Source organism: Artemia sp. Qi Xiang Cuo, chromosome 20 (assembly GCF_049724085.1).
Source record: "Artemia sp. Qi Xiang Cuo chromosome 20, ASM4972408v1, whole genome shotgun sequence".
NCBI lineage: Eukaryota > Metazoa > Arthropoda > Branchiopoda > Anostraca > Artemiidae > Artemia > Artemia sp. Qi Xiang Cuo.
The window spans coordinates 44,142,899-44,168,597 of NC_142813.1; the positions used below are offsets into that span (position 1 = coordinate 44,142,899).

The 25,699-nt window shown below is 36.4% G+C and overlaps 1 protein-coding gene across 2 annotated transcripts in view; it reads right to left on the minus strand.

The window, feature by feature from the left end:
- Window positions 1–25,699, minus strand: part of Not3 (CCR4-associated factor Not3) — a 106,578-nt gene that overhangs the window by 2,220 nt on the left and 78,659 nt on the right. For both annotated transcript variants that reach the window (XM_089105946.1, XM_089105945.1), the window contains exons 7-11: window positions 23,588–23,745; window positions 18,451–18,792; window positions 16,150–16,252; window positions 7,325–7,557; window positions 1,669–1,878 (exon numbers count right to left, since the gene is read on the minus strand). In XM_089105946.1, the coding sequence (XP_088962072.1) occupies window positions 1,669–1,878; window positions 7,325–7,557; window positions 16,150–16,252; window positions 18,451–18,792; window positions 23,588–23,745 (1,046 nt within the window). The remainder of the gene's footprint in view (window positions 1–1,668; window positions 1,879–7,324; window positions 7,558–16,149; window positions 16,253–18,450; window positions 18,793–23,587; window positions 23,746–25,699) is intronic.

Below are 25,699 nucleotides of genomic sequence, written 5' to 3' on the forward strand. Positions count from 1 at the left end.
GTCACCCTTAGCCGCAAGATTTTTACCTAATTTTTAGTCAATTTATCCTACCAACTTTACCTTATATTAAATAATTTTTTACCGAATTTATCTTGAGATAATCTCAAGATTCTACCTCTGGTTTCTCATATTATCCATATTTTTATTTGTATTATTTATTCACACATATTATTCATTGATTTGTGTACCCTCTACCCTTCCTTAAACAAGCCCTTTGTACATGTCCAGTATTTTCCTAGCCTGCAGAAAAGTATCGAAAACACTTGGCCAAAGTTTTATCTATTGTTACACACTTAAGTAATTTCTAATTTTTTTTTGTGACCCACTCTCTTCCTGAGCTGCTGAAAAAAAATACCCCTCCATCCCCCCAATCCGTTATCTTTTTAAATCACACCGAATGTGATCCTTCGGAACCCCAATAATATTACTCCGTTTTTGAGTAATTTTTTGTTTTTTTATACAGAATATTACTTTGTTTTGTGATTACTTTATCGTAGTCGTTTTTTGTGATTACTGTGATTACTTTTTTGTGATTGCTTTATCGTAATTGTTTTTTTACTTGGCTTTTACCGAATCAAATTATTCGGCAAGAGATTTCAGCTCTGCAATTCTTTGGAGCACCTATAATATACTTAGTGCTTAATGATTACGAATTTACTGAAATTACCGCTTCAAGTTCTTTGACGGTATCATCTGGTCCTGTGATCCTTCCGAGGCCCTATGATATATTTGGGGCTTAAGGGTTTACCAAAATTACCAATTAAAATTCTTCGGCAATATCATTCGGTCATGTGATCTTTCCGAGCCCCTATGATATATTTGGTGTTTAACGATTACCGATTTAGCGTAATTACCTATTCAAATTCTTCGGCAATATCATTTGGCTCTGTGAACCTTGCGAGCTCCAGTAATATATTTGATGTTTACCGGTTACGGTATTAACGACATTACTGAATGAAATTTTTTGACAATAACTTCTGGTTTTGTTATCCTTTGGAGCTCATATTTGGTTTTTACCGATTATAGACTTGGAGCCACTATAACATATTTGGTCTTTGCCAATTTCAGAAATTACCGGTTCAAAATTCTCAGGCAATAGCTTTCGGGTCTAGGATCCTTTGGAGAACCTACAGTATATTTGGTGTTTAAAGATTAAGGATATATGTTTATTTGCACAGTTTATATGATACATAATAATAATAATAATTTATTTTTACCCTCTTAACAAATACCAAAATGCACAGAGGAGTAAATAAAGGAAAATGTAGAATACACAAACAAAAAAACAACATAAGAAGAAAGGAATACCAAAAAATGAAATTAAATTTAAAGATAACTTCAACTAGTAAATTAAAATGCGAAAACGACCACTGCTGAGTTCTTATTTAAACTTCAATACCTATTTAAATACTATTTAAACACAGATACAATTCAAACAATAATCGACGATACGTTCTCTACGTTTTATATCCGTTCTCAACAAGGAGTTTTATTTATCATTCGGAGACAATTCTTCAGCTACTCAAGATTTTTCTTGACCTTCCCCTTTGGTTCAGGAATCCTTATATCGCTAGAAAATACAGGGTTTTTGATATTACGTTGAAAATGGACAAACTCTCGTTAGGGCTAATAAAGCGACAAAAGGAATAACTACTTATTTTAAATTACCTGTTCATATTCTTCGGTAATAGTTTTAGGCTCTTCGTGCCTTTGAAACCACATCATATATTTGGTATGAAAACGCCAGGACTGTTTTTTCAGCGCCCTCGCTGCTAAATACTGTGCCTTTGTCCCTTCCATATAATAGAATATAAAGAATAAGGTTTCTGTTGGCAGTCTTTGAAAAAACTCCACTGTATCAGAGCCAGGAAGCATTGCCTAGAAGAAATTAACAACATACATTGACAATCTATACTAATAATTTTCCACACATACACTAACAACTCCACTGTATCACACAACACATACACTAACACAGTATAGATCTATAACAGAAGCGAAAAATTTTTCAGAAATGGCATAGATCGAAGCGCACGGAAACGAAAAATCCGTCAGCGTCACATCAATAGTTTCAGTTCAGGTTTCCCATAAGCCTGTCGTTATGCGCTAAACATTTATAGCAATAACAATATTGCATAATAAACGTATAGCAATAACAATATTGCGCTTGCGCGAAGGCGGAATCATGAAGAGAGGTCTGGATTGATGTGAGCCAAAAATATTTAATGGAGAGTATAGTACTTTTCGCTACTGTTAATATATTTATACTGTGTACACAAACAAACTCCACTCCATCAGAATCGGGCAACATTGCCTAAAATAAAATTAACACCATACACTCAAATTTTTTACAAATAATTATTAAAAAATACACTAACAATTACACAACACTAACGATTTGTTAAGATCGTCGGTCCGAAAAGACTACACAATCATCATTTAGCACAGGATAATAGGACACAAGATTATTTGATCATAAAAATAGATCCAGCTGACCTATATCTGAGTTTCCAAAATAGATATTCATTTTATATTCTACATTGAAAATTAAAAAGCATGAAAGGACAAACCCAAGGGGGGAGGGCAGAGGGAGGAGTGAACTATAATATATGTGGAGATTTGGCAGATCTAAACTTCAAAGTTTGCTATACGGTTAGTTTCAGTCAGACTTAACTTTCATAAGAAAAGTGACGTTTCTTAATATCTACTTATTTTATTTTTTAACGTTAATAATTCTTCCGAAATTCAGGGAGGTTACCACCCTCTTCAGCAAACACATTATATCGACCTTCATTTTTGATCTGAAGAACCTTCCATAAAAAGTCTTTAAAACAAAAATCTTATATAGAGATCAGGCACCATTGCCAGAAAGAAGTCACAACACAATATATCATCACCAAACACTAAAAGTTTCTTAGCACAATTACTAAACCCTAAAAAACACCAATTTTCTATAATCCTTAGCTTGACACGATCCAGCAGTTATATATCTGGGTCTTCATAAAAGAATCAAATGATTATAAGTACTTTAAAGTAGAAGTTCAATAGCGAAAGGAGCAGAGTAATTTTTTCTTTGCTTTTTTGGGGGGGGGATATGGGGGAGGGGATATAGACGTTAAATACCTATAGATATAACAATAAAGATACATATACTCTGGTACAATTCAACAGTCTCATTCTGTCCTTAAAAAGGTATCTTTTTTTTCACGTCGTCCTCTAGGCATATTTTATTCTAATGGAAGATATTATCTGAATCCAACACTTTTTATACAATACATAAACGTCATTACAATACTACCATGCATCTTTTTCGCTTTTTGAAAGCATTTGAATGCGACGCCATTCACATTAAAAATGCTTTTTCCAATTAAAGCTCTAAAGTAGAGACAGCCGAAGGTTGCAAGTCCTGCCCATAACCCATCAAAATATTGCCATGTCCAACTGGTGGAGCCGGCGCCCAACGTTGGGAATCACGGGTGTTAATGTTTAATATTTGAATATTTTGATCCCACTCCTTAACAGGCTATGGAGTCTTTGTGGAGATAAGTGGATTTATTTACTGAATGATTTTTGTTGTATATTTGAAATAAACCTATCTATACATCTATTAAAATGTGTCTTTGAATCCTCTGTTTTGAAAGGAGCTATTTGAATAATTTTGCACCCTTTCCCCTCGGGCTATGCAATCATGTTGTCTTTGGAGATATTTCTAGATTTTTTCCAATGACAATTTTTTGCTAGCATTGACCCGTAATTTGGATTTTTTTTTTTTTTTTATAGCTTCAATTGGTAACACCTTGTTTTTGTCTGAAAATATCTTTTTTACATATCAAAATAATTTTTGCTCAAAGACAATCTGTCAAAAAATTTTTGGCAGATTTTGTCTCAAAATACCAGTGCTTATATACCCGAATTTTTGGGAATTTCCCCAAAAATCTGTCTTTTCGAAAAAAATCGATTCCCAATAAATCCCCTTTCGTTCAGGGTTTCAATCCCTAGTGATTTATCACTAGTGACAATCCACCCCTATTAACTATCATGTTGACTTATCTTGACATAATTTTTCCACTACTTTCCAAAGTTTCGTCTCAATTACTTATTACACATCAAAAACCAGACATATATCATTGAATTACTGACTTTTCTCCCTATGCTAGTAAAAGCATAATGTTTATAAGGCTATACCTTTTCATCAAAGATTCTCTTGTGACTCGTGGTAAAGAGTTTCATTTGAACGCGTTTACGTTCAATGTAATTCTGAGCATCGATGCAAAGAGTTATTTTCGACAGCTTTACCATGAGTTTAAATTTTGTTTCCTTTTGCTATGCTGTTTAATTTTTAAAGGTCTGAAAATATAAGAGAGATAGATCAAAAAATTAATCTAAAATGAAAAAGGGAAAGCATTGGTACTTATGCAGAAAAGGGGGAGGAGATTTCGTGATAAATTTGGAGATATTTTCATTATCGAGATATAAATTAGTTGAACATATCACTCGAGACCTTTTTTATGCTCTTTCAAAATATAACTGCCGTTATATTTTGTACTCAGAAATTAAATGGACTCTTTAAGATGATACCTTTTCCTCTTATTTTCTGCAATTTAGTTTGAGTTTTATTTTTTTACTCTAGGTTTTGGGTGTAAAACGTTCATCCTAAAAACATATTAATCCAATGTTCGATAGTTTATAAGTTACTTATGTTTGATACCGTCAACATCCAAATTACTGTTTTAAAACTCGAGAACAAACTGGTCTTTCTCAGGGTATTAGAAATAATTAGCTTACGCTCTTTGGAAAACAAGTGGCGGGTGACAGAATACGTTGGAATTATTTAATTTGGGCTATATATTTGCACTTTAATTAGGAGGGGGCGGGGGTAGGTTAGTTTAGGTCAGGTTACCCCCACCGGCCTTAATGTACAAATATATAGCCCCAATTTTTTTTCAAGTATTATATTTTCATCAATGTTTTGTATTTTCAATCAAAACTTATCCTAAATATAACCTTCTTACCGTAGAAACTGCAGCCAATCCTCTCTGCCCCTCTTAATGAGACAAAATTAAACTATAGATTATATTCAAATTCGGGGAATAGTTGATTAAAATGGAAGCGACCCCAACAGATGATTCATAAAAAATTGTATATCAATAGTTCAAAATTCGGTTATTATTTTCAGATCGTTTTCTTGTAAAGTTTTATATTATTTTCAGACTTTCTGTTTTACAAACAAATGGCCTTTATTCTTACTCTGCTGCCTGATATGTGTTTGAAGATTGATCAAACTGTTTGAGGTAATGAACTGTAAGTAACTCGACCCAACAGGAACCAAAACTCTAAAAAAGAGCAACTATAAAACAAAAAAGATCTGTTTTCGTTTCTGATATTTTTTTTTTTTTTACCAGGTGATGTATATCTTTTGAAATATCTCTTCTCACAAGATGTATGTATCTCTTCTCTTTTGCAATAAGAGATTATCTCGCGGTCCTGCTTTTTAAAACTTGGTCAAACTAAAAGCACCTTGAGTTTCAATGTCGCTATGTGAAAATTTACTTGTAAGTCGGTCTTAACCTTCGACCTAGTGAACAAGTTTTTACTTACTCCACTTCTCTTCAACTAAACGTGGATAATAGTTCAAGTCTTGGACAAATAACCAAATTCTCTAAAAACTGTTTATTCTTTAGTTAAAAGAATCTAAAAGGGGCTGGTAGCTATCAAGGTGTACATACAGTAAAAGCAGGTTAAGGAAAAGCTGGAACATGGAAGATTAGCAGCCTAAAACAGCCTCACTACAATGTTGCAGCAGTTCTCTGTTTATTTTGGGGATTAGGTTAGGGCAAGTCTATTATCAAAGCTTCACAATGCATGTGACTGCCAGGCTGCCAATCAATATTGATCTCCCTGAAAATCAAATGATGCTTTTTATAGTTGTAGTATAGTCATTAATGAGTATCAAGCATGTAGTTGGGCATGTTTTATTTTTATAATACCTATAGCATTGGATTGTACAACTGCATCCATAAAGTAACTGCAGTAAGCTATAAACAGTATACTTCAGACTTTGAATAATATACTCCACTAGCAGTATTAGAGTATATATGATACAGTAGCCTACTTTTGATAAAATAGTACATAAAAAAATTATAGAGCATGATATTTATGGCTAGTATATGGTTTGCCACTGAATTAGATTACATTGTTAGTTGTGATTCGGAAAACTATTGATATTTCTAACTCCAAGCTATACTAAGTTACATATGTTACTTTTCTGCAAATTTTACGTATAAAAATACTTTATGTTCAAAGTAAAGCTGTCAAAACACAAGTTGTGTTGCAAAAGTGTTGGCAGCATTTGGAATTCTGCTACTTAGCTTTGGAACTTTTTGCACACCTGCAACCACCCTGGGAAAAACACGAATTCTTCCGTGAAGTTGTGAGACACAGCAAAGGTTACCGGGAATATGGTATCAAATGGGAAGAAAAAACTATCCTAGACTTAAATTATGCTCGCAATTTGAGTGACCTAGATAAAATAATACCAAAATTAATGACTTTTTGGAAGTTTTAGGAAAATAATACTTTAACAGCAAAATAAAGTCGTACCTTCACTCCATCACAAAAGACTAGAACAAGAAACAGTTAAATAGTCAATGACGGACACCACCCTTTTCATCTTAATACTATTAGCTTTATATGAAGTGGCAGTATATATCGTCAGTCGGGTATCAAAACGACATTTCTCCATAATTGTAAATTTTCAGAAGAGCAGAAAAAAACCTCACAACTTTTTTTACTTTCCCTCCGATAACCGTAAAACAAAAATCGCGTATGAATCAATAATATGTAAATCCAATAGATATGAATCCGATTTTGCTTTACGGTTATTGGAGGGAAAATAAAAAAGTTGTGAGGTTTTTTCTGCTCTTCTGCAAATTGATAATTATGGAGATACGTCCTTTTGATACCCGACTGGCGATATACAAATTTTACAATAATTTTCATAGAAATATTACAAAGTCGTGACATCATGAAATGAAAATTAGCTTTAAAGTAGCATATGATGATCAAGATTATTTTAAAGACAAATTAGTAGACCTGAATATTTCTAGTCTTGGCATATCAGCCGAACGTCTTAGTCAGTTCGGAAGATGGGACGGATTAAAAAAAAACACAACAAAACACAAGAATAGAAGAACCAGTTGGTGGAAAAAAAATCGTACAATCTAAATGACTTGGGGAAGGACTGTGGACCCGAAGGACTCACACCCCCTACATAAGTGTCGCAAACCTTTAATTGGTGACTTTTGCAATAGGAAAATATAATCACCTGTGGGTAATAAGGAGGCGTGTGACAAGGGTTCCTAGGTAGATAGTGCCGCAGCCTTTCCGAGTCCGAGGGATGCGGCAGATGGAAGAACGCACTTTCGAGCATTTGATATTGGTACTGGTGTTCTTTCTGCAGAGGAACGGGCCCAAGCGGCGAAACACCCAATAAAGGTGGAATATGTGCAACACGAGTGGCACTCGGCTCAGTTGTACTATTTCGGTTGAAAAATGCGGCTGAAACAACAATAACAATTAGCTTGTGGTTGTTAACAATAACAACCTAACTGTGGTTCCTTTTTGCTAATCAATTAACTCATTAAAATAAACTATGGGGAAATCAACAAAGAATGTACATCTCACTGCCAAGCAAAGAAGTTATATCACTTTTACATCGTTATAACTTAAGAAAAGAAAAATTAAGCAAGACCGAATGCAGAATTTTGGTTTGGAGAGGCGGGGGGGGGGAGATACAAAAGCAACTTTAGCAAAAACCTGTTTATGTGTATTTTTGTTACTTTTTTACAAGTTAGAAAAAATCATTGGGGGGGGGGGAGGGGTCAAACGGTACGACCACCTCCCCCCCCCTCCCCCCAGGACATGTACATGCTGAGTAGTCTATTTTAATGAGACCTTGAACTTCTTGGTTATAATGAGATGTCCAAAATCATTATTACAGCCCAGTCCGAGAGCACTGACCTAGTGTGCAGAAAATCATGGTTTCAAGTTCCGTCGATGGTAGACTGAACAGAGGAGCTTACTATAATTCGTAAATTGATAATTTTATATTTTTATTATTCGAGCTGACCCCTCAAAATAAATAATAGACAGTTATTTCTGGTAAAGTTACTTACATTTTCTTAATATTAAATAAACGGGTTAATAAATTATGTATTCTGTCATCTAACATACTTCTAGAATTATAAAATTGCTTTTTTTTAATAAACTTCCAGAATTTGGTATTCAAAAATACTTTCCAAACATAAAATTACTACCAGTATTTTATACGTGGGGAAAATTTTTCACGGGCAAGATTTGTCGGAATCATTCAGCGGGAGGTGGAGAATTCCATAATTAAAAGAAAATTGACTCGCACATTTTTTTTTCAGGCTTTTTGTATATGTATTCAAAGTGTATTTTAATCAGGATATTTATATAAATGTAGGGTATAAGAACATGTAGGGTATAAAGAACAACAAATGTAGGGTATAAAGAACAACATTGTTCAGCGTGGGATTGACTCTATTGAGAAAAGCATGACGTTTGAAAAAAAAATAATCAGAGATTTATTGGTCTCAGAGGTTATGGCCTCAGGAAAAGCAATGGTCCCAAACTATTGCAGGACAGGGACTAATACATCTTTTGATGTCTACACGAAGCGCTTAAGCCAGATTAGAAGAGCAGAGCAAGAAGTCCCTAGGACATGCAATATGAATGGAGGCTTTGTGCAATCCTGGGCCCATCTTGATCACTACATGGTTTTCTGCACTTGGCGATACTTTTCTATTAACAAGAATCAAAATCGTTCACAAGCAATCTCAAGCCCAATACCTCTGATGTATTATATATTCATACACTACAAATATTATACTACAATGGGAGGCAACCCATAATAAATAACTTAGCTAGGAAAAGCTAATCAGCCAAAAAAAGCCAACAACAAAACTGTTTTTGTCAAAGGAAGCTCTGAAAGATGCTATTGATATATGCAAAACAGTACAAAACAGTACTCGACAAAGACATTAATCAGAGTCGTAGGGGCTCTCACCCGCCTTCTGCCTTTTATGGCGATATTTATGAGGTTATGTCAGAAAGGTTCGTAAATGAAGTTCCGACCCCTCGATCTGCCATTCTCAACCCAGCTGACGTTCGATTGTTGTCTCCCGATTGAATGATTGTAAAGCGATGCTAAGTTTTCTTGTAGAGAAGCACGAAACCTCTGCAGTACCTAGCTCAGAGAACCAGCCACCAATGTGGCCATCTCTGCCCCGACCAGAAAGGACTATCCCATTTTTTTTATCGAATCTACCCGCAAGATTGAGTGCTAATCCTACCAAGCAAAAGGAGTTCTTAAGGAAAATTGGACCCGCTGATAAAATAGACAGAATCGAGCAACGAAGAGATAGGCTGTTTGTACATATGAAAGACGAAACATCCGCAAGTGTTGTCGCCTCCGGGGCCCAAGGCGAGTAAAATATCCGTAGCCAGGTACTGCGCTCAGAAAACCTCGCGATCATTTACTTTGACAAAGATTACGACGTTTCAACTATTCCCAACCTAATTAGCGGTTATTCCCAAGCCAAGCGCTTTGGAAATTCCTCAGTTGTCCAGCTCACGTTCGTTATTAAGATTGACTTCGATCAGGCTCTCATGTTTGGAATCAAAGTGGAATACACCATGTTTTCTGTGTCAAAGCCCCTTACAAAGCTGCTGCAGTGCTGCAGTCAAGATTTTGGTCATCGTGCAAACTAGTGTCAGTAGGACACTAAATGTAGCAAGTGTGCCCGTGATCATAGCTACTCCGAGTGCACCTCAGATGTGCTCAAATGTGCCAACTACGGATCCAACCATGCAAGTAACAGCTTTCGGTGCCCGAACCTTGCAGCTTGTGGTACAACTCCAGACCAAGCTGCTCCGAATAACTTAAATCGCAAACCGGCTCGATAAATGGCGGGGTACGTGTGTTCTGTCAAAACATAAACGGTGCTAGAAAAAATTAAACATACTTCAAATAGTGTATGGTGCTTTCGACATAATTTGTGTTAATGAGCATCTGCTTAATGAAGATAATAGCACAAGACTCAATAGTTCTTCTGATCATCAGTTTTTTATCTACCCAGCTAAAAGTATTCGGGGGTCAACCCTCGAGGGGCTTAATGATAGCTGTTAGAAAAAAGTATAATTTTAATCTGTTTGAGTCTAATGATGTATGTCTTGCGGTAGAATTGTGTGGTTTTATTGCTGTTTGTGTTTATATGCTTACAAACTATAGAAATGACCGATCGAGTCAGAAGTTTGCGTCTGCCTGCTCGTCATTGTCGAAACTAATTGAAAGAATAGCTCTTAGCCGTAAATCTTGTGTTATTATGGGTGATTTTAAAACGGACATTAATGATAATACCATTGGTCGCTCACAAATGTTAAATGCTACATTGCCGCAAAATTTCTATTGTCTACAGAAAAATAGATCGTTTACCTATGTACATAATAGCGGTATCACTTATGATCTCGATTTCGTCTTTACTAATATGGGGGATCTCCAGCGGCAGAAAGTTAATATTTCTGACGACTTTCTTTTAAGTGACCATTCGCATCTTGAGTTTCATTTACCACTCAGTTCTTTCGAGACATATGCTCCCTCTAGACACAAGTGGTTCACTAAACAAAACTGGAGACGTATTGATAAATTTACTTACCAGATGTTACTTGATTTTTGCTTAGGTAACATAAAAGTCCAATTTCATTTGCTTTTGTGGGTAAATTTTTGCCGGCTTCTCGATTTGAATTTTTATTTGTAGAACTGGTGTTAAGTATAAAAACGGCTGCATTCGTTGCAGTTCCGTCGAAAAAAATAAAGCTGAATACCCGTAAGAGAGGCTGGTCAGATTTTCCTGGTTTGAAGGTTGAAAAGTCTCGCCATATGTTTTGGAGACAAATTTAGGTTGACTGTGAAAGACCACGTTCAGGATGGGTTTTTAACCCATCCAATATCAAAAGAAGGTGAAATCTTGGAAAAGAAGTCGGGTGAAGGAGCTATCGCGGGAAATAAAAAATAATCCTCGTCAGCTATGGTAAGAAGTGTCTAAACTCATCCGCTCTTTTTCGTCGCCGCTTGATAGCATTGAAATGAAAAGATGGTTTGATTATTTTTCTTCAATGTTTGCAGCTGATCTTCCATTATTAGAAAGTAATTTCCGCGACATTCTGATGCAGCATTTTGATCGACTAAACCAATACAGCAACTAACTTACTATTACCCCGCCATATGTTGAATCTTTTGTTCGTCCTCTTCCTTTAGGGAAACTGCCTGGGGCAGATAGTATTCAGCCGGAACAGATGAGAGATGGTACCCCTAAACTGTTTAGTCACATAGCTTTATTGTTCCAAGCAATATTATCGCAACAGTCTGTCCCACGAGGTTTTTGTCAGGGGGTCGTTACCTGTATACATAAGAAGGGGAAGACCCTAAAGATTGTTCTTCGTAGAGGCCCATCACTATTTGTTCAGTTCTAGCAAAGTTACTAGAGAAGATACTGTGCCCTATAGTGGCAGCGCGAGCGGGTGTGGGTGACGATCATTTCGGTTTCCGGTCCGGTCTCGGTGTTCAGAATGCACATGCAATTTTTATTTCAATTGTTGAAAAGTTTAAGAAATGAAAAAATCCCTTATTCATCTGCGGAATAGACGTATCTAAGGCGTTTGATTATGTCTTACATTCGAAAGCAGTCCTGTCACTACTAAGGGCAGGAGTTGATCCCTTTGTTTGTAATTGTCTATGGCAATGGTATGGAAAATCTCAAGTAAGAATTCGGTTTGCGGGGCAGCCTTCTAGACATATAGATATACATAGGGGTTTTAAACAAGGCTCAGTAATCAGCCCTGTGATATTTTACAATGCAATACGTTCTGCGACAAAATCGGTAGAAGATTTATTGATAGATGATGGAATTGATGCTAGTCATCTATCTTACGCAGACGATCTACTTTTGATAAGTGATAGTTTAAAATCTTTAGAGAAAGCTATTAATGCCGTGTTGTCTACACTTGGTGATATTGGACAAACAATAGAGCCGTCTAAAACTGAATTTGTCGTTTTGAACGACGAAACATTGCCAAATCGTGTTGTTGATGTTTGCGGGAAGACAGTTGTCCAAAAGGATACGTTTGTGTATCACGGAATCCGATATGGGAATTCTATCAAAGCTACTAAAAATCTAGTTATTGCGGCACTTAAAGAAAACTGCAGAAAACTTACGGTATGTTAGCAACGAACTAAAGGTCTATTTGACAAAATTACGCTCGGTCGTCTCTGTAACGCCATGTTCGCACCACATATCTTTTTTTAACCCCTTTATGGAATTGCTTTAGTAAAACCGAAAGTAACCAAATTCGTTCAATTTTTTTTCGGTATTGCAAATATTTTTTGGGAATTCCCATATGGTTTAGAAACTCTTATGTTTCGCAAAGGTACTATTTTTTTGAGATAAGTAAGAAAATGGATGAGTTGTATACCCGTTTCAGAAGTCGAAATCCACGACTTTCCATTGGCTAGTCTTGTGCATTAAAATCGTGATTTTGATTTCGTTTGTTTTTCTCTTTTCCATGGTTATCGCAGCTTAATTTGTTTTGTAGCGCTGTGTGATTTTTTCGTTATTTTTTTTTCTTTCGTTTTTATAACTCCTTCGAGCATTTACATTGTATTTGTATGAAGGGTTGAAATAAGATTATTTATTATTATTATTATTATTAAAACAGAAAAAAACAACAGAAGAATTACAAAAGAAACAAATCAGGAAGCAAAAAAAAATCCAGAAGAAACAAAATCTAGTGCAAATGTTGTGTTGTTACTAGGCTATAATTTTCTCAAAGGGCGCCAATATTCAAGGTCACTCTGGAGGGCCGTTTGCAGTCACCACTCTAGTTAGGCAAACTTGTGAAAGGTCCACCCTGACGCCACTATGATGCCATGCAAGCAGGATTTCCCTTTCGGGGATAGGGGCAGAGGAAGGAGCTTATGGCGTCACAGAGACCCCAAACCATCTACGGGACAGCCCCAAGCTTTTATCCCCAGCCTATCTTTGTCAGGGAATTCGTAGTAGTAGTTGGTTAAAACATAATTATTGGGGGGAGTTATAAACTCGTATGGGCTATTTCTGATAGACCGATCTATTGAGGATTATTTAAAAGTGTTATTCATCAAAAATGATGGAAGTTAAAAATCAACTTCACAATCACTACACCCAGGATAAAATATGCTTCAAGCGCCTCCTTCGTGCACATACAGGATGTACATACATATACAGGATGCTTAGTTTTTGGGATAGTAGATAATGAATACAGAAATATTGGTAATCCAAATCTCGTTTCAAGTAACCTTTTTAAGTCAACTTATAGGGTAAACTGGGGGAGGGGGGGAGGGGCTGTAAAAGGGGTTAAGTGGTTAGGTGGACTAAGAATAAGATAATTTTTGTCTGTTTTTGTCATTTTGATTATGTTCGCTAAAATTAAGAAGAAAGTATATTTAGATTTAACAGCTCGAACTCAAGGACTAATTGACACGGCAATAATTTTAAATGTCTTAGTTTCTAGGTGGTATACAAATATAACTATTTTCTGGAATTTAAAATTTTTAAAGGAGGCTAGATTATATAAAAAAAAAAGAAAAAAGAAGAGAGAGAGAGAGAGAGAGAGAGAGAGAGAGAGAGAGAGAGAGAGAGAGAGAGAGAGAGAGAGAGAGAGAGAGAGAGAGAGAGAGAGAAGAGTAACCGTTGTCATGGCTTACAACTAAAATGTGATGGTTAAATTTTGTTTGGTTTTGATGCATATCATATAGGTCAGGCCACCCAAGGGAAGTAATAATGCCTAGATACACGGAGCTCATCTCCGAAAGATGCAAGAAAGCGGCAATAAGGAAAAAGAGCTATGAGAGAGCGAGAAAAAATTTATACGGAGAGGGGGAGGGGGAAGAAGCAAAAAACTGGCATTCTGAAGTTGAACTTCACACTGACTGAATATCTTTTAGGGCTTCACTTACCAAGGTCATCAAAATAAAACACTTTTCACCCGTGGACCATCATAGGTCTGTTCATGTCTATAAACTGAGACTTTTACTTCAAAATCATGAAGTTTTTAGGGTAATATATGGCATTTCCATCAGTGTTTCCACGTTCAACCCCCCCCCCCCCCAAAAAAAAGAAAAGAAAAGAAAAACAGGCCAAAGTAGTTATTTAAACCAGATAACGCCTTTTCTTCGAAATTCAAAAATTAATAGTATTTTGATTCCCAAATACGACTACACCTTCAAAGAAAAATACCTTCTTTAACCGTTTTGTGCTGTGTTCTTAACTTATTTTTTACAGGCTTTCCAAACCACGCATTGCACTTCTGACCGAACGCAGAGAATCAGGAGACCAGTACCTGCGCTTCGCAGACAAAATGAGACAAAATGCGACAAATGAGTTGTTTTTTTTTGGCCACGTTTCTTATTTTTAGATTCGCCACGCAATACAACTAAAAACTACATAACTGCATATGGAGGTATTAGTAATTACAAATTCAATAACCGAGTTCTCTTCATTTTGTTTGTAAGTTTCCACTTAACCGATTAAATAAACAGATTTCATTTCCACTGTCCTTATTAACTCAATAGAACCTGATTTAAGAGTGGTTACATTAGTCGTTACAGGCATAGGAAAATTTACGAATCATCTCGCCTAAATAGAAAAATCTGATTCTCCAGTTTTTTTTGAAATTGTGAGATAGCTCTGGAAGCAAGAAAGTATATAATAGAATGATTAAACACCAGCGGTGATTAAATAGGGGGCGGGGATTAAATATGGGATCAAGTACCCGTCGGGTCGGGAACAAATACTTGTTGGTGATGTTCAATAAAGTTAATGTTAAGCTGAAGACATAATTAGGGAAGATAATGTCCAACAGCTAGCAAAATATATGATGAGATTTGAAAAATTAAATTTTAGGCTCCTCTACCCCTAAATAGTTGTTGTTTTTTAGGGGGGGGGTCAATGGGCTTTTAAAGCCTGGAAATTAACTTGGATTGGTGAGTTTGCCCCTAAGACTAATAGTAAACAGCCTCGGGAGGGCGGGCACAGGAGTTTAGGAGGAGTTCCAGCCAATATTAATACAAAGAGAACAAAATGAAAAATGTCGGCCAAAAATACATTTTTCTTCGTTCTAGCCCCCCCCCCCCCCCAAAAAAAAAGAAAAAAAATTATTGAGACTGAACAGAACAATTGAGATCCACAAAGTATATATATATTATTTATTGAGTCCTGGTGATTAGTGTTTTCTTTAATTTCCCCTTGAATAGTTTTCCTCTACCCCCCCCCCCCGGGCCGGACATATCTATACCTACAAGAGTAATTCAAACAAACTTGATTTAGTTTGTTTGTTGACTAAGTTTTTTCTCCTTGTACATTTTTGCTCCGACAGACCCTCTCCAACCCAAAGGCTGGAACGATCTGGGCCTATGTAAGTAATTACTTAAAAAAAAAACTTTTTTCACAAAACAAGTTTTTCAAAAAAAAAAATAAAGAACTCCATCAAACCAAAAATGAACGAAAATAGAATAAAGAAGTTTCAAAGAATCCAGTTCACATTTTCTGAGCCAAAATGCGAAAGTTTTGGACCAGATAAAAATATAAAGACAATAACAAACAACGTGGAGACCAAGATGAACAAAAACCCAAATTCGAAGAATTAAAAAACCTAACGACACGAAAAAAAAAGAAGATAAAATCAAAATTAAACGAATTAAAAACCGAAAAAAAAACCCTAAAAAAGCTCACCCAGAATCCAACGATTAACAATAAATAACGTTCTCATGGCAAAACTAGACAAGCTTCTAAATGAGAAGAAGTACCCGAATAAAGAGGAAATATTTTAATCCCGAAGTATTCATTTTGTCTCATCCAGAATTTTCGTTGGTCTTATAAAGCCCCATTCTCGTTTATTTTCTCTTATGTTTCTTATTCTTTGTGATAGCAGGCCTAACAAAATTTTCTCAAAATGACATGTTTGTCAAATTCAGATCCATAATAAAGACTGGAAGATAATTATTATTACCAGGCTCTATTAAAACTGTCTTACCATTTGCAGAGTCAATTGAAGGTATGCTGATTCCCGTTTTCCCTGCTTTGTCTACTACTTCCTGTGCTATCGACTTCAAAGATGACATGGCATCACCTATCACCTAAAAAGGAAGGAATGGGTCTAAACATAGACGAACATTCTAAAGACCCTAGCAAGAAATCAAAAGATTTTTCCAGCATGTCTATTCTCCTCCTCCCCCCCCCCTCCTCTATCCTTATAATAGGCTAATAATAATAAAAAACTTAGGGGTATACACGGAATGTTATAGAAGCTGAGAAAGGGAGAGCTGTGCATACCTTGAATGAGTGTCACCTTAGTATACAAACCTAATTATACCCAACAAACAACGAAAAAAGAAAATACAAGTTCAAAACCAAATGAGGCGTGCTTCCAGTTTTGCGTACCATAGACTAAGCAATCGCTTTCTAGTCGAAAAATTAATTAACTAATTTTTTTTGCTTTTTTTAAACTATTTTTTAACTCAAACAATTTTTAAACTTAGTCAGAGATAATTTCGAAGACCTTTCCATGACGATAAATACAAGTTCGAATAGGGATAAATCCCTTTATTAGACAGTAATAATTCATAAAAATACTGGGTAATCGGTCACATGTACAGTGACCGTCATCAGCAGAAATACGAATGACGGTCGCTGTACATGTGACCGAAATATCCAGTATGTTTTGTGAATGATCCCTCTAATAAAGGATTTATCCCTATTCGAACTTTTATTTATGGTAGTCAAAGAAACTTTTAGTATCAAAGCAAGGTCAAAGAATCTTTCAAGTAACTGTCAAAGTTAAAGCAAGGTCAAAGCAGCTTTCAAGATAAAAAAAACTTTCGAATTTTAATGTCAAACCAAGGTCAAAGAAACGTTCAGAGAAACTTTCAGGATTTAATCTTTTTTTTTTAGAATTTAATTTTAGCCAACCTGGAAATTTCATTTAACTGGCTCACTTCTTTCTTTAAAATGGAAAGTTGACCCAACCACCTCAATGATGGGACGAATTGTGCTTTAGTTCTTTTCTCTCCCTTTTTCTATAAGATAGCAATGGTGGCTATCGCGTCATTGTGGAAGCACAGCTTCATGCTTCCTCAGGTTTTTCACTACTAAGATTATCTGGTAAAGAAAGGGTTTCAAATCTGTTAAATCTCCAACTTAAAGGCTTGGTTGGACTCTCTCATTCGCAATTTATCCGAGTTGAAGACTAGGTTTGAGGGAGCCTATTTCTATTTCTGTTTCTATTGCTTTTCAGTTTAAGACAGACTTTTGCTGCCATCAGGGTCCCGTCGGGGCACACAGAAGGTAATTTGTACTTCTATGTCAAGTATGCTTGTTCTCCACTTTTTTGCTTAATAAACAACGGTTAATCTGATTTAGGGTGTGACCGTTGGGACATGTTCGTAAATATTTCTCCACATCCTGAAGAGAAAAGAAGGTGCCTCTTATCACAAGGTCTTGAGGAGTGAGAAGACTATCAGTAGTTCTCCCTTTTTGTTTCGCTGGCCAGGCCATAAGATGAATTGCGAAGTTGATCAGTAGTTCTCCAATTTCGTTTCGCTAGCCAGACCACAAGACGAGGACGGAAAAGGTGATCAGTATCTCTCCAATTTAGTTTCGCTAGCCAGACCATAAGACGAGGAGTGCGAAGTTGATCAGTTGTTCTGCATTTTCGTTTCGCCGGTCAGGTCATTAAAGATTTTGATACATTTGCATCTTTAACATTGTTGAACTATACTAAAATTCGAAAGCATAAAATGTCCAAATTTCAAAATCAAAGCACATGTTGGTTTCTACAAGCAGTGTTTTCTTTCAAAGCTAGTAAATGGGATGGGAATTCACAAGCTTCACACCCCTCCCCCTCTTCACAATAAAAGACCAATCCTGACTACACTTTTTATGACTATATTTTTCTGCTCCTCGAGATTTTTTAAAAGACAGAATTGCATAGGACTTATATAAGCAATATAAATATAAAATTAACAGTGTAACCAGACATAAAATAAGCAATATAAAAAGTTACTATAGCTGGGAAAGATACAGCGAAGTAGAATGACAATTCGTCGATATATAAATAAATAAAATATGAAAATAAATGAGGTAAATAAAGAAACAAATAAATCCAATAAAAGAAATAAATATACAGTAAGCCAACCGAATACATAAATTAAAGGAGATAAAATAATGAGAACAAGCAAATGAATAAAATAAATGAGCGAAAACAGTCAGCCTAAACATGAATGGAAAAAGAAAATTGCAAGATGACTTAAATAAAAAGCAAATTTGGAGTATATACCTGTCCTTTGAGACCTGGCCCATTCACCATTGGCATAGACGTTGGCACTCCTCCAGGAAGCGACCTCAGGGTGGCTAACGACATATGTAGCAAACCTGAAGTATCCCCTGTGCTCTGCTGAGATAACGAAGATAAAGTACCAGGTGTTGTTGAAGGGGTGGGCGGACTCACAGGATGTGGCAGAGGGGACAATGACGGAGCAGAACTAACTGTACTGAGTGGAGCTGAGCCGGAGTCAAGTGACAGTGAGTTGACAAGTTTTTGTTGAGTTGTGTTGGGATTCGTTGCCGAAACGGGATGAACTGCTTGTAGCTGCACTGTTGATAATGGAGTCGTTGATGGCTGCAAATAACAAATAGAGACGTAAATATCTGCAGAATAAAAAAAAATTTCATTAATCACCTAGCCTACATTATTTTTTAAACTCCAGGATAATGTTTGTCAAACAGACCCAGCCAATCCAGGAGAATTTTTGGGTGTTTTCACCCTCCACCCAAAAAAAACCTATTTCACCCCCCTCTATAACCGAATCTAATAAAATTAAAATACAGAGAAAAGTGGGTATAATATTTGAACAATGCAGTGGAACAAAACAGAAAAAAAAGAAGTTTAAATAAATAAAGATCCGAATATTTTGGCTCCTAGTCCAGGAGCCTTTATCAACGGATCGCACCTTAGTTAGCAAATTAAAATATCAAATCAGTATATAATACATAAGATTCCTTGACCTGTTGCCATATGCAACCTTAGATTTCCTTTATAGTTCAATAAATATTGACTTTACAATTTAAATCATGGGTCGTAACCAAGGGGATATATAATTTTTTTTTCAAATAAAGACAGTATTTCATTTTTTGTTAGATCTCATTACCAAATTGATATTATACAAGAGACAATCTGTTTGTCATTTCCGTATTACTTATTCAGGCTATTTGCAGTGAATGCAGCGATATTTGGAAATAATTTAGATGTGAGTTTTATTTGTTTACTTTTCTTTTTCTTTATACGTTTGTTCAATTTAGCTTTACTCATTTTTTTTCCGTTGATAAAGGCTCCAGAATATGGAGTCAAAATATTTGGATCTTTACTATTTAAAGTTATTTGTTTCTTTTTTTTCTGTTTTGTTCCACTGCTTTGTTTAAATATTATACCCGTTTTCCTCTCTATATTTTCAAATAGTAAATTCTGTAAATGGAAAGGCAGCGTGGTCTAGGAAATCATTTACGTATACCCCCTCCCTAACAAAAATATCTGAGCCAGAGTCAAGCGACAGTAAAGCAGGGTTGCCACCCAGTGAGAAAAAAATAATTGATTTTAATAATTTTTTGGTTGATTTAGTGATTTCCTTTAATAACCTAGTGATTTATGTGCTGATTTAGTAATTTCTTATTTAGGCAATATGCAAAATCACTAGAAATAATGATAAACAATTAGGGGTGGCAACCTGCAGTGAAGTGACCAGATTTTGCTGAGTTATGCGGGCATTTGTCACCGAAACGGGAGCAGCCGCTGGTAGCCGTACTATTGATCATAGAGCTGTTGTTGGCTGCAAATAACAAAAGGGACACGTAAATACATTTCGTCACTGGTATACCCAAAGGTCATGTTGGACATTTTCAAAAGGCTGAGGTAATTGACAAAAACCTTTTGATAAGCTGTTCGCAAAAAAAAAGAACATTTGCAATGCCCAAAAACGCAACAACATGTAAATATAGTCCACAAGGCCGTATCGAGGGGAGTTACCGGGTTCGACAATCAAACCTCTCCCATGACAAAATTTTTTTTTATAAGTACTTTAAAGTTTTTTTTTTGTAACCATAAACCATAAGTTTCGCGGAGCTAAAACTTGGCTTACAACTGCAGCCATCCAGCGCAGTCTTGACACTCTTCAATCTAAGTGGCTTCGGACATTTGAGGGAATGTGATGTAAAGACTTTGTCAGCAACGACCGCCTTTGTCGGCAGAAACTTCGCTGGTTCAGACATCTTTTGCGACAGCCTGCCAACCTTTCGGCTCGGATTCTTTACGACTTCGAACCAATCAATAGTGGCTGGAAACGTACAAGAGTACGTTTTCCTTGATCAGGCTGGATTTTTGCTGTCTGATTCAGAGGCCCTTGCTGCTGACCGCCCCTCGTGGAGAAGGCTGACGACACTCTCAACGCCACCCCGGCATGAAGATTAAGTAAGTAAGTTGAGGAGGGAAAGAAACAATGTCATTTAATTAACAACCATTCCCGAAACGTGTAATTTAAAATAGCAAATTGGTAGTTCTCAACATATATTTTTTAGAACAATCAAAACAAGCTAGCAAATTTTTCAAAATACCAAATTCTCTGAGGAGTTTATGAGCGGGGGGGGGGGGGAGGGATTCAGTTCCCAAGTGGGCCATAAGTTAACATGGAATTCACATGATGGTAAGACAGCAAACCTTATTGATTATGTTATAGTAAACCGAAGACTGGCAGGATTAATACAAGATACTAGGGTATATAGGAGTACTGTTATTGATGTTAAAAGTAAAGATTACCATCTAGCAGTGTCTAGGGTTAATTTAAAGCTGAAATTTCAGAGGGGTAACTACTTCCCGGGTACTTATGATATTGGGAGACTCCAGGATGAGAATTTGAGAGAAAATTTCCAGTAGCAGTTGAATACTAAACTTAAGAGTTTAAAATTTGACAATGTGGAAGATGATTGGATTAATTTTAGACAAACAATTTGTGAAATTGCTGATGGTATCTTAGGGAAGAAAGTTAGGACTGCAACTAAGAATATTAGTGAAAAAGCTTTACCGTTTCATAGAGAGGAGAAGGGGCTTGTAAAAGAATTATCTGAGTAATAGATCACATGAAAACAAAAGGAATGTAAAAAAAAGTGGAGAAAGCATTAAAATATGAACTAAAGAGGTGTGAAGTGGATGCCATGGATAAAATTGCCAAGGATCTAGAAGATGCAGATAGACGGCATAATAGTAAAATATTGTACTGGCATGTTAATAAATTGAGAGGGAGTAGCCAAACCAGACTTGTCCCAGTTAAAGACGGGAACGAAGCCACAATTAGCGAGAATGTAAGAGTTAAAGAGAGACGGGTGGAACATTTTGAGAATGTTCTAAACCGAGATAGAGTTGGAGGAAAAGATAGAGAGGAAAATGAAAAAGTTTGTGATACCCTGGATGTGGAGGAAGATCTGTTTTGTGAGGAAGAATTAGCAACAGTGCTAAAAGGATTAAAAAATAATAAGGCTCCAGCTGCTGATAGTTTGGTAAATGAGTGTCTTAAATATGGTGGTTGTAAGGTTATAATTAAGTTACTGAAGATTATTAATATGATTTTTGAAAAAGGGGAAGTACCTAAGGATTTTAGGAGAACCTCAATTAAACTACTGCATAAGAAAGGTGATAAGAGTCAGTATTATAATTATCGAGGCATTAGTCTGGTCTCTGTAGGTAGCAAATTACTTGGTGAAATGATACTTTTTAGACTGAGAGATGCTGTAGACAAAGTTTTAAGAGAAGAACAGAGCGGTTTTAGAAAAGGCAGAGGATGTGTCAACCAAATTTTCACTCTTAGGTTAATAACTGAGAAGCGCTTCAGTTGTCAAACACCTTTGGTCCTCAGTTTTATAGATTATGAGCAAGCGTTAGATTCTGTTGATAGAAGAGCTTTAGTAAAGGTTTTATCCTTGTACGGTATACCAGATAAATACATTAAAGTGATTAGTACTATGTATGAGAATAATACTACTGCGGTTAAGGTAGGAAATGAGGTTAGCAGCTGGTTTTGTATTGAATCAGGAGTTAAGCAGGGTCGTGTTCTATCCCCCTTTATATGGATCATTTTGATGAACTTTGTCTTAAGGAGCCCAGGAAAGGCAATGGGAAACCATGGAATCAAATGGGGAGGAAAAACTCTTTTGGACTAAAATTATGCTGATGATTTAAACATTCTAGATGAAAGTGTGAGCAAAATGAATGAACTTCTAGAGGTTTTGCGAGTTCAGGGTGATAGAATAGGTTTGAAAATGAATGTTAAAAGACCAAGTCACTAAGGCTAGGAATAAGTAAAGATGAAAAGATGACGCTGGGTAACGAAAAGATTGATCAGGTGGGCAGCTTCGCTTACCTTGGTAGTATTACTAGTAAAGAGGGTGGGATCAGTGAAGATGTTAAAAGTAGAACAGCAAAGGCTCAGGGTGTTTTTTCTCAGTTAAAAAATGTTTGGAAGAATAGGAGTATAAGTCTGCAAACCAAGATTAGAATATTAGAGACTACAGTGATGACAGTGGTCAAATATGACTCAGAAGCATGGGCGCTCCGAAAAGCGGATGAAGACTTGCAAGATGTTTTCCAGAGAAATTGCCTACGGATAGTTCTGGGTACCCGGCTGACTGACCGTATTTCAAACAGTAGGCTTTACGAAAAATGTGGTTTAATCCCGCTTTCTATGGCTATTATGAAAGAAAGGTTGAGATGGCTAGGGCACGTTGTGCGGATGACAGATGACAGATTGCCGAAGATTGTCCTTTTCGGCCAACCTTCTAGAGCTAAACGGAAAGCAGGTCGTCCTCGTCTGGGGTGGGAGGACGTCATAAAGAAATATTTAAAGGAAATTGGAACTTCCTGGGAGGGTGTAAAAAGGGAAGCATTGAATAGATTGAGATGGAGAACGAGCGTGCTTAGCTGTGTTGGCCTCAGGCGGCTTGGTGCTGTGGTGAGTTGTTGTTAGTAGTAGTATATTTATATATTAATATTATAAGAAATTGCTCTTCTATCTCCAATTATTTAGTCTTTCTTGCTAACATATCAGTTGACCTAAATATCGTTGACCAAAATTAACCCAAAACTTGAAAAAAAAGAAATAGAATTTCAATTCAAGTGTTATGAGATGAGAGTACTTCAATGGGATAATTTAAGGCCTGTTTTTAATCGTGTGGTGGCACATTGGCAGAGGGTGGCAGCCCTGTAGTCTGCTTGGTAACACAAGACCCGGAAGTTCATATGCTACTATAGGACCCGGAAGTACATGGATATGACGCATTCACGTCCCCAAATATTTAAACAAGGAGAAAACTATTTCTTCTAAAAATGTACATGCCGAGCCCTATAATATGGCTCATTTAAGTAGTCAACTTACTCTTTGGGGCGTTTGGGATGGTTGAGGCAGATTGCTCGCAATAATGGCGGCGGCTGTTAATCCTGACTGCTGGCTCACAATGCTTGCCATGGTTATTCCTTGACTTTGAGGTACGGGACCGTTCTCCATGTGACCGTTTGCTATACTTCCAAAAAAGCCTGAAAAAAAAGAAGAAAATTACGAAATCTGACAATATAATTGGTTATGTCGGCAATTCTCGGCCAATCACAAATTGCCAGCTCTGAGAACAATTGTCCAGCATCATACAAGTTGCATTCGAAAATATATACCTGAGGAAAATTTCAAATATAAGATGGCAACAGTGACAGAGTTACTGGCAACAGTAACTCTGAAATTCGCAGAAGAGCAGGCCAGTCTTTCATTACCGGTGTTCTAAGGAAGAAGAGGTGGACACATTTAGGACATGTACTCTGTATGAAAGAAAGCCACCTTCCTTGGACAGTCTACGATTGGAAACCAGACGGCAAAAGAAGACGAAGTGGTCCAAAGAACACCTTGTAGCGAACTTTTTAACCAAAATCTGAGGACGGCTGAGACCTCATTAATACCTGAATGGGAAGACGTCATCGCAACAGCACCGCTTCGTGACGAATGAAGAGGCTTCGTCGACACCTTACGCACCACCAATTTCTCCGAAGGTATTAAGGTGGGGGTTAGGGGAGATAATACAACAGGTACCTCAAGTCTGAAGCTATGCGATTATTTATCATTATGTTGTCGGTATGTTTCAACAAAATTGATATGAATTTTTTACAGAGCTTCGGTAAGTCTACTCTGTTTTGTTTTACGGCTAGGGGATAGAACTGAAACTTTGTCGAAAAGTTTATTTATTTTATGTTTTAGAGGGAAAGAGGGGATAAGGGCAGATCCATATGCATAGAAATATTCATCATTTTGGGCTGGGAAAGTCCAGTTAAGCTATCTGGGAGTTTGCCTCTTTTTTTTAGGGAGAGGGCTGTCAGGGGACCAAATTTTACGTTGTAGGGAAGGGAGCAAAATATGTTTTCTTCTTCCTCACAAAAGAGAATATCCTATGTTTATTCCCCTTTTTCTATTTTTTTTTTTATATGCCTGTTGTCCCAAAAGTATTTGCCAAGTAAAATCCATAATTATTAAATATATTTTTGTTTACGACTTTTTTGGTTTACAAAAAATAAATATATAATACCAGGCCAGTCGAGGTGTAACTCTTAAAACAAAGTCTTATTCCCAACTAAGCAGCAAGAAAATAAAAGCAAGAAGCTAAAATGCATTTTAGCTCCTTACTTCCAAAATATTTTTCTCCTCTTAAAAAAAATATTAGGAAGGGTTCATTTACATACATATTTCACATGACGAGCAAACCGTGGGTGCCCCATCTGTAACTAGCCTTTTAAACCCGTTAAAAACAAGGCTTTATACATCAGCTGAACCTTCATTTGAAGGAGTCATCAAATGGCTTTGATGGAGTGCCTTTCTTGAAGAAAAATTTCCAAATAGTTGGGCAGCACCCGACAAATAATTATCAGATACTCTTTCCAAGCAGTTTCCTTCTTCACTAATTTCAGTAAATCAGAGCAAGGTGTGGGCATACCTCTAATTTACCGCCTCGACAAACGGTTCCACAAAAAAAGTGCTCCTTGCGAGGAATTGAGTCTCTTTATGCCCTCAATATGTCGATAGTCTTTTGAAATCTTTAATAACAAGGCTTTATACATCTATTGGACCTCCGTTTAAAAGGATTTGCAGATGACTTTGATGGAATGTCTTCCTTAGGGAGACGGTTCCAAAAAGATGAGTAGCATCAAAAATATGTTTTTCAGATAATCTTCGAGGCGTTTCGTCCTTCAATAACCAGGCAATTAGAGTAAGCTATGAGCAAACGTTTCTTTTATCAATTAAGGAAAAATGGAAAAATCTTGCATTTCTTGACACAAAAATCTTGAACCAAGAGGAAAAATCTTCTCAGAAGAAACTGAATGTTCTTGCAGAAGAGTCGTTAATGCCTCGCCATGAGTTTTATGTCCTTCAGCTATCCAATGTAACACCAGCAATTGTTAAACCCTTACTGATTCTCCTTTTGAGAACTGCTTGACGAACAGTTTACTAAGT